The sequence below is a fragment of the Branchiostoma floridae genome, chromosome 7, assembly GCF_000003815.2.
Source record: "Branchiostoma floridae strain S238N-H82 chromosome 7, Bfl_VNyyK, whole genome shotgun sequence".
Classification (NCBI taxonomy): domain Eukaryota; kingdom Metazoa; phylum Chordata; class Leptocardii; order Amphioxiformes; family Branchiostomatidae; genus Branchiostoma; species Branchiostoma floridae.
The window spans coordinates 10025017-10035105 of NC_049985.1; the positions used below are offsets into that span (position 1 = coordinate 10025017).

At 39.3% G+C, this 10089-nt stretch overlaps 1 protein-coding gene across 1 annotated transcript; it reads right to left on the minus strand.

Moving 5' to 3' along the window:
- Positions 1-237: 237 nt before the first annotated feature.
- Positions 238-10085, minus strand: LOC118419729 (zinc transporter 9-like). The gene is made up of 20 exons (XM_035826268.1): positions 9950-10085; positions 8988-9132; positions 8506-8569; positions 7884-8020; positions 7323-7364; positions 6764-6866; positions 6108-6206; positions 5785-5867; positions 5477-5592; positions 5275-5333; positions 4551-4653; positions 3919-3974; positions 3372-3507; positions 3017-3056; positions 2644-2715; positions 2286-2393; positions 1749-1914; positions 1305-1434; positions 641-754; positions 238-332 (listed from the first exon to the last, which is right to left on the minus strand). The coding sequence occupies exons 2-20, from the start codon at positions 9076-9078 to the stop codon at positions 288-290; spliced, it is 1764 nt and encodes a 587-aa protein (XP_035682161.1). The 5' UTR covers positions 9079-9132; positions 9950-10085; the 3' UTR covers positions 238-287.
- Between the last annotated feature and the right edge of the window lie 4 nt (positions 10086-10089).

Consider the following 10089-nt stretch of genomic DNA (forward strand, 5'->3'; position numbering starts at 1 on the left):
TCATAAGCTACTCAGTAAACATTGTCAACCTCCGTCAGGTTTAAGTTTGTCAACATTTGGTAAGTATCACATTTGTCGCTTTGAAATACTGTGAGACATTAACACAAAAACAATGGACAAGTCCAACTATACATTCAGGACATTCTAGTTCTTATGAATATGTACAATTTGTTCATGACATAATAACATAAAAGTTATGGAAAGGCAATAATCTCCTATAAGCTATTTCTTTTTGGCTGGGAAAAAGATAATCTCTACAAGCATCTAACTCTTGATTTGAGGTATCCTCACAAGATCTCTAAGTCCACGTGTTTGACTTCTGGATTCTTTTTCTGGAAGACAAGAGAATGTGTTGTTATTGAAGGTGTGAAAAGCAAAAATCTAAGAAAGTCAATGTCGATGAAGGTTAGATATCTGGGGAATAAGATATGCCAAATCATAGTAACTCAAGCAACTGGATGATTTTCATATCCAAAATCATATCCAGTTGCTTGAGTAAGGATATTTTGAATTACATGAAGTTATATGGATGACACTCTATGGGAACCCCAAAATTGATGCACATCATAATCACTGCATTGAGGTATAAGCTATAGTCTTCACTAGACATTCAGGCTAAGTAACCTTTTTTAAGTGTTACCTTTAGTTGTGTCTCTAGTCTGTCCACCTCTGCTCCTAAGATGTCTATGATGTTCTCTCCATGTCTTAACATGAAACCCTCCATGTCTTCTATGGTCTGGTACTGCTGTACCTCCTGAAAACAAATTACATGGGGTTTGTTACATCAGTCCCTTCAGAATAGAGAGAGGGAGAGAGGGAGAGAGAGAGAGAAGGAGAGAGAGAGAGAGAGAGAGAGAGAGAGAGAGAGAGAGATACGAACAGTGAGATAGAGAGAGGGAGGCAGACAGACTGGCAGACAATGAAACTTTTCTCAAACCAGGTCAGCTCAAATGAACTCAGTTAACAGATGAGAAATTAAATCTTCCTCTGGTTGCTACAGAGAAGACAGATGCCATGTACAATATTCACATGTTCATTGTACAGGGAAATTCCCTAGCTCTTTCCGACAAGCACAATAAACAGTGAACCACAGCTTGTTCTATGAACTGCGACCCTTTCCATGAGCATGCATGTCGGGTGAGCAACAATGGCTTATCTATGACTCTGTATTCAGGTTAAGTGGTGGAGTCAATGAAAATTCGATTAACTTCAGTGGGCCATTACCTTGTCTCTGATCCTTTGTTCATTATTTAATGGAAAGAAAACCAAGAACAAAATCATTCCCCTGCACATGTGTTACCCACCTGTAGTAAGGCCTCCAGGTCAACTTTGTCCAGGTACGACCTGGTCACCTCCCGGCCATCAAAATCTACCTCCGCCTTAAACCTGACAATGTTCAGCCCCATCTCTGTAGCCTTGATGTCATGGATGGCTCTGAAAGTAAGAAGAACCTTAAGATGTGACAAAGACTTCAATGGTCCTGGGTTCAAATCCCTTCCAGTCTCCAATGCAGTGCCCCAGGGAAAGGTACTACACATCTATTTTTTTCTCACTGAACTCAAGTGAACATTAGTACGTTATATGTTGGTTATGGACATCCTTTTGATGGGGAGGATGAGGAAATAGCGTCTTTTGATGTCACTTTAAGTCGCATGTTAGCATGTCGAGACTGAAGAATGCCGACCTAAGTATCATGTGAAACATACATTAATCAACTGAGATGTACAGAAAATACTTAAGTGGCTCACCTGACCATGACATCATCCTCCAGACTGTGCATGATCCTGTCCAGCTGGTCAGGTGGGATGGATCGACCAATCAGAGCCTCAGCATTGGTGTAGATGAGGAAAGCCGACACCATGGCCAGCAGCCCCCCTATGGTGATGGACCCCACCGCGTCGTAGATGGGGTTACCTGGGAGGGGGAGGGAAGGTTTGGAACGGCCATTACATGTCATCGACAAACCCCGACATGACCTAATGTTGTGCCCTTGGAAAACTTCACACCTATTCCCTCCCTCAACTCTGAATAAAATGAGTAATGTAGAATGATAATTAGTACCAAGCTTTGGTTATAGACATCCTTTGGGATGACACATACAGCCAGTGGCCCTTTGTTTGAGGAGTGCCTTGCCACACAATACTTAAAAAAAGAGTAGGGGTCCTTTTGTGTGGGTGGATCAAACCTTACAATCTGGTCTTGCGCACCTTGTACCTACTGTACAAACCCGGTGCTACACCTGAAAGGAGTTTAGTGGTTAAATAGAACAAGACAAATTGTGTTACCTGTTAGTGAGGTGAGCCCCATACACGTGGCTGCTATAGCCACACCCAACACTGCAGCAGCATCCTCCAACAGCACCACGTTCACACTCGGGTCACGGCTGCGCCACACTACAGGAGGAAACAACAAGAAAACCTCAAATAAATAAAAAATTTAAAAATGCAACTTCAACTAGTGCACCTTTATTTTTTACTTTTGATTAATCTTACAGCTGTAATATCAAAACATGGGTAATTGTGAGCATTTTGACAAAATATGTGAACAATTCCACACAACAAATTTTGCTACTTGAGGAGTTGTTTTTGTTACACAAACACTTTAAAAACTTGAAATGGCATAGAATAAAGTTGTCAAGCCTACCATATTCCATGAACTGCATACCCTGGGCCCTGGCACTCTTACGTATATGAGCAGTAGCGGCAAGTAAGGTGGCTGTCATGAAAAAAAAAAACACAAAAGGTTAGTAACCGTTGGTTGTATAGAACACAATCCTGACATCTGTGCAGCTTGTGCCTCATATGATCATTAACTAAGACTCTTAACTGTTTAACAAATACATACGTTGTTTCTATAACACGTTTGCTGACAACGGTTTGATATTTTGACCAGATACTGCAATACTTTTTTATGTAGCTGTGTCTACCCTGTCCATGGCACTAGTTGGTATCTTATAGATTCTTGTACTTAGGTCACATAAATGATTAAAAGTAAAGATAGAAATACAGTGCCTTACCTCCTTCTGACACCAGTGATCCAGTAAGAATGCAGTAAGCCTACAGTCAGGAATAAAGAGCAACAGAATTATCAGCATTGCTGAGTACAAAAACTGTAACAGGACGACAGAATTCAGATCGAAAATGAAACAATGATGTTCTTTGGCAAACAATACCTTCAATCTTGAAATATTTGCAGTGGTTTTATTTTTGGGGTGAAGAAGTAATTCATGACACCCTTCTATGATGGCTATACAGTGTACTTCAGAATTGTTTCAACCGTAATAACACTGCAAAACCCCATCATTCTTCCTACCACAAAATAAGACCAATGCAAACATAAAGTGATTTACAGTAACAGGGTTTTGTACAGACCCAGAAGAAGGACTCCATGGGTTGTGGGTCGATCAGCCCCAGCACGCCGTGGTAGATGGAGAGGCCCGCTCCCACACAGAAGATACCCACACCAGACACAAGGGACGACACATAGCGCATGTTGGAGAACCCGTACCTATAACAATACAGGTGTTGTCAGTAGTCATGGTCTATAGAATTCTCTTTCTTGAATTAAGTATGATTATACATTATCTATACATTACAAATCATATTAAGAGATACAATTATCTTTGAGTATCTATCTCAATGAATGGCTCTTTCATATGTCATTGTCCCTTGTCTTTGATTAACAATCATTAACATACATGCGACACAGCCCACCCAGCCAATAGATCAACAAAATATATTTACTGCTCAAGGAGTAAAATTCATTAAACCCAGAACTGAAGGTTTACTGTCCCCTATTTGAAGGATGAAGAAGAAATACACTCCCTATACAGGCAGTGTGCAAAAATGGTTCAGAAAACAATCTGCCAGACGAGGACTAGAACACTGGTTGCTCTGATAACAGAACAAAGACACTCACGGGTGGTCAGGGTTGGGTTTCCTGATGCTTTGATGGATGCCAAAAGCCAAGATGGACTGTGAAAAGGAAAAATGAGAACAGATATTGTAAATGCAGAAACTTTCGCGGTGGTTTAATGTTTGTGGTTTTCGTGGCGGCCGCTTCACTGCAAATTTAAAACCGCCGCAAACATTTTTCCATACCAGTAAGAGATTACAGTTCATAGTGCTTCCGCGAAATTAAAACCACAGCAAAAAGTCCACTTTCCCACTACCGGGAAATTAAATGCATTTACAGTATGTTATCAATTGGCATCAGGCTGCGAAATGCTTCTGTCATGTTGTAAAATAAACCATTAATATTATTTGCTCTACAGCTGTAGAGGAATAAGTTGATAAATTATGCTGTCTCACAACTGAAAACTTGATAATCTTAGTAAAATCAATGATCAATGGAAGAACAATGAAATCTTATTTGTCACCACTATGCAATACAGGAATACATGCTATTTCTTGTAAAGCTGTTACAGGCAACACATTGTGTCATGAAACTTGTATAGCAAAGTGACAGCATTCACTTCCATTCTAGCTGAGGATATAAAACATGATTTATATGAAGTCATCCATGAAACTGTAGATAAAGTCCATCCATACCTGGTTGATGGTGTCAGCTAGCGAGTGGATCGCCTCAGAGAACATGCTGGCAGACCCAGTAAACACCCAGGCCACCAGTTTGAACACAAAGTTCAGCGTATTTCTATTGGAGAAATGTCAAAAGCTTATATTCAAAACATAAGAACAATTTGTTGTTTCAGTACAGTTCAGTTCAGATCATCCTCTTTTGGGAGGTGTTGTTTACTTATGTAAATATGCATTACAAAAGTAGTTATTGTTGTCCTTGTTTAACGACTATTATTTCGCTAGACGTGGTCTTATCAAGTTAAAAAGTTAAAGTAGCCCTTGGTCCACACAATGCAATCACTACAGCAGGGGGCTAGTCCACTGGTAGTGGTGTGTGTTCAACTTCCATACTCTTTCCCGAATGCTGAGTGCTAAGCAGAGAAAGCAGCATGTACCATTTTTTAAAAAAGTCTTTGGTATGACTCGGCCGGGGATCGAACTCACGACCTACCAAATGCAAGGCGAACACTCTACCCACTAGGCCATTGCACCGGTTATTGCACGTGGCCTTATTAGGTGCTGACAAAATAAAATTTATTTATTTATTTCTGAAGAAGGTTTTACTGAAGTCAAGTGACCAGTCAATGGACAGTGGACAGAAAGCTACGATAGACAGGATTCTTTGCTATTAAGAAAATAACCTAAGACAGCTCTGAAAAGTGGGGACAATATGCAAGTTTAACTGTGTTGTACTCACATGCCAATGGCCATCATAACCACACGTCCAGACCCACTGAACAAGCTGTAGACAGGTTCCTGGCAAGAGGAAAAAAATAAAATAGACTTCGTTGATTCCCTCACAATAGCATATTAAAGTGGCTTTAACAGAGGTGAAATGTTGGGAGAGTACAACTGCTTCATTCAGTGCATGTATAGTAGATAAGAACATTACATTGTACCTCCAAGTATGACCTATCCTGAGGCTTGCCAGAGCCAAAGATGAAGGGAGGTTCCACCCCGCCCTCTCCAAAAAACTTTCTGTACTCCTTCAGCGCCTTCTTATATCTGAACGTGTCTGGAAGGAGGGAAACAGGGCAAGAACAAGTTATGTCATGTTCCATATTCTTAAGTGTACTAGTAATGTTATGTTTATGTTCCAATCATTTCATTTATTCATTGAAATTCAGTTGTAAAATTGTGTTACTGCATAGCTTTTCATTCAGAGTTTTTGTCAAATTAAGGAACTCTCTATCTTACAGTGACTTACACTGTTTCTGTGCATCTGAATTCTTTTCTCTTTTCTGCATCTCTCTCTGCAGGGCGGCCATGCTTCCCCACACCTCAATGGCTCTGTGGAGTGATAGGACATTCATACATTACACTCTGTGGAATGGTGAGACATACAGATTCACTGCGAATGCATTTGCATTTGTGAACAATACATGGTAACAAATCATAACACAAGAATAGGTTAATCTTAGCAGTTACAATATTTTTTTAAATTCACAGTCTATAGCAAAAATCCAAAAGAATGAAAGCACCTCTAATCTTCTGAGACCTACAATATCAAAGTTCTAAATGTCAACCAACTTTTGTTCCACATCAGCCCGTAGGTACACCATGAGTGGAGGAGAGTTGGGGTCGGAGTACGGGCTGCGGCGAGCAGTTTTCCTCAGACCTTCCAGATCACTGCAGGGACAGATGGGTACAACAAGCTCAGGGACAGAGAATCAATCATTGGTCAATGAGACGGTTTTCAGAAAACACACATTGCTGTCCAAAGGTGAATTCTACTAACTGGTGCATACATGTATCATCTTTGGTTTCAATTACATCAAGACATTCTGTATCTATGTCAGTATAGCTGTACTGGCTATACCACTCCTTTTGTGCAACACACCAGCTTTGTAGGCAGCTGGTTAAATTACACCGAAGGACCCGTTACACCAAGGAGGTTAAAAAAAGAGTGATTTTTAACCTCCTTGGTTACACCTTACCTTTAAATTTAGATTTTGAAAACCTAGCTGCAAGCATTGTTTATAGCTATCAAATGCTGATGCTCCTAGTGTACTTGGTGACAACAAGTTCCACTCAACAAAAGTTCTAGGGAAAAACATATTTGTGATTGAATTATTGGATTAAAAGAATTACTAACAAGTACATTACGATAGATTAGTAATTCCTTGATTGCTGAGATGTACTACTAGTTTCTTCAGGCAATGAATGAACACAGCAGAACAACAAACCTTGGTTTGAGGAGAAACTCGCTCATGGCCCGTACTGCGGTGATGGTGTTGTTATCTGTATAGGCTTTACTGTAGTCTATTCTCTTCCTGGGTTTGGGCTTTACTGTAAAACATAGAAACATATACAAGGTGAGTAGGGCTTGAAAAACTTTTATGCACCCAAAGGTAGAGCTGTGCACTGTTTACTTAGTGCACCCTTGCACCTGGGTATTTATTTGTATAGGGTTACATATACTTACGTAAAGGTACTATTGTACACTACTGTTCATGATCAGCAAATTCTTGAATTTCATATTCAATTCTAGAAGACAGGCAGAGTTCTTCTTTATTAGGTTTTAATGACATTTTACGTTGTACTTCAATTTAAGTTGGAAAGTCAAAACTTTGCCAGGCAGTAAAAAAAATTAATCTCAAGCCCTGGTAAGAAAGCTGTGCAGCAAACAATTCATTCATTTAAAAAAAAAAGAATTTTGAGTACTGGCAATACTTGACTGCTTGGCTACAAAATCAGTTCAGTTCAACCCACTGCAATACTGAGACAGAATATTTCATTTCTCACCTCTGTAAATGGTCTTGACTAGTTTGTCTTTACTTGAAGATACTGTGGGATGATGAAGTAAGAGTTGTCATCTGATGAACAAGCATATGATAACAAAAAGACAACAAAACTAGATTAAGACAATTTGAAATACCTATTATATAGTAAGCAAGTAACAATTGTCCATTAGTGATACTTTTGCTGCATTCCAGTATACAGTACCAATACAGTACCCCAAAAATAGGTACTGGTCAAAATACCTTATAAGCAATGAAAACTGTTACCTGAATAGACTTGTATTCAAGTGTACAATGCATAACTTGCTGGCTTTGTTTCTAAAAATGTGTCAAAAGCATGAAAAGCACTGGAGAAATATGAAACATTGTATGGGTTTTGAAATAAGAAAAATCTTTGATTTTGGAACTTACCTGAAAATAACTGAATATTTTCTTAACTCTTTGTTTCTGTCTTCTTTGAAGACCACAAGTTACTTTGTAAAAAAAAAGGTTAGGGACTGGTACATGCCTGTACCTACTCCTCAGTACCTGATGATATGTTTAGGTAAACAAGACTGATTAATACCTTTCTTGTTGTCTCCTCCAGGGGCAGCAGTTTTGCCTGTCTCTTTAGGTGTTTCAGTTTTCCCACTGTCAGAGGAACACAGGTGACGAACAGCAAAGTACTGGGGTGGTGTGTGTCCAGTCTGCAGGACCTTGTTGCTGAAATGATGTAAAAAAATGCTCAACTATGATGTCTTTTTGTGAGCTGGAAAAACTCAGTATTTCAAGAAACAACAATTATAACTTCCAGGGCTTTCAAAATCGGAATTGATTGTTTGATTGAAAAGCAATTCTTTGCTGGGACAATATACAGCCTGGGTTTAAGTATGAAAAGCTGTTCAATAAGAAATAACCAGATACCATTGCATGCCTGCAAAGTTGGTGCGCTACACCTAACATAGGTCAATAACATTTGGATTAAACAAGAAATCAAATATCTCATACTTCCATGAAAAACTTCTGTGAATTTCTTGTTTCTTTCCTAATGATCTATTTCTCACTGATCCTGCCCATGCATTTTTCCCCGGGCAGACCAGACGGACAAACCGAACCAGAAATAATTGTACATGGACATGATTATGCAGGTAAAACAGGTAATAAGATTTAAATCGATATAAGAGGAATACAGTAAGTTGTATACATACTTGGTAATACAGGTAAGCCCAGACACCAGAACTGGCTGGCAGAAACAGTAAGTTCTACAGACACCTGTTACAGTGAAACAATGAGATATTAGACATGAGGAGACAAAGGAAATCTAAGAAATCAAAATGATTTGCAATACAGATAGAGAAATACACAAGCTAAATACACACCCCAAATGGTAATGAAAAATCAGTTCAATCTGTGAATAATCCCTTTCACAGAGATCAGGAAGCATGTGCAGCGACAGGAATTCTACTAGGTAATTAATAAACTAAAATCAAAATAATAACATGTCAAAGGGCCCTGAAAAAGAAAACAAACCCCATCTGGATGTTGTCATGCAAATCAAAACAATGGTTGAGACAAGGACTGTTTTTGTTTTTGGGATTTTACTTTTGACATACTAGTATTACCTAGTATTCACATGCGTTTTGATCTCTTTTGATCTGTTACAGCCCTACTCTACTGTACCCCATCTCACCTGTGTGGCACTGCCTGTGTGCACATGTGGCCTGTGACATCACCTCCTGACGGAGGTACGCCACTCCTCGTAACAACCGCAACATTCTCATTGTCTGGCCTCACGCTACACACTGCTCACTGCTGGTCCAAATGTATTCCTTGCTCTACAAGGTGAAAGATAAAAACTGTTAGAAAAACAACATATACTGTAAATGCATTTAGGTTTGCGGGGATTTGATTTCGCGGTAGCGGGAAAATGGACTTTTCGCGATGGTTTTAATTTCGAGGTAGCACCATGCACTGTAGTCTTTTACTGTTATGGAAAAATGTTCGCAGTGGTTTTAAATTCGCGGTGAAGCGGCCGCCGTGAAAACTGCAAATATTAATCCACCGCGAACATTTTTGCATTTACAGTAGTTATTGATAGCTCCAGTCCTGTCTGAGGCACAAGAGTGCTACCCATGCTTTGCACAATGAAGCCGCATCACACTGACACAAACACCAGTTTGAAATACTAGTAGCATCATGTGTGACCTCAGTTGATGATGATTTAATTCTACAAATATTTATTTTGTATAATCGAGGAGGTTAAAAATCTATTTTTCATTTATATCCAACCTCTCTGGTATATTGTTTGTCAAGTCATGTTTTATGAATTTTCCGATTACTGAACGATGTAGAAAATAGAATAACTTGATTATGTTTTCAGATTGTGCCAGGACAATATCACTTGGTTGTTGATCATTTCTTACTTCAGGGTAGCCTCTCAAATTATAAATATTAGCAAGATCATAACTCATCATTTTAATTCCCATGATGAACTCATGAAGATATTTTCTAGGACCTTAATATTTCGACATATTTGCAACTGCTTTTTGCACGATATCATTGATATTTCCCATTGAAACTTTGCATATGCTTCCATCCATGTTATGTCTCTAATCGACGTGACCACTTGTCAAAGGAACATCAGAAACTCACCAGTTTTTCTCATGTTTTGGTCAAAATATAATTTCCGATCTCCAGGGCGCCGCCATCTTGGCCGCTTGCGAGATACTACGAGAAGTCGCGAGAGTTCTTCGAAGCCCAGCCCCCGGAGATAAGTAGAGCTGTGATTGGTT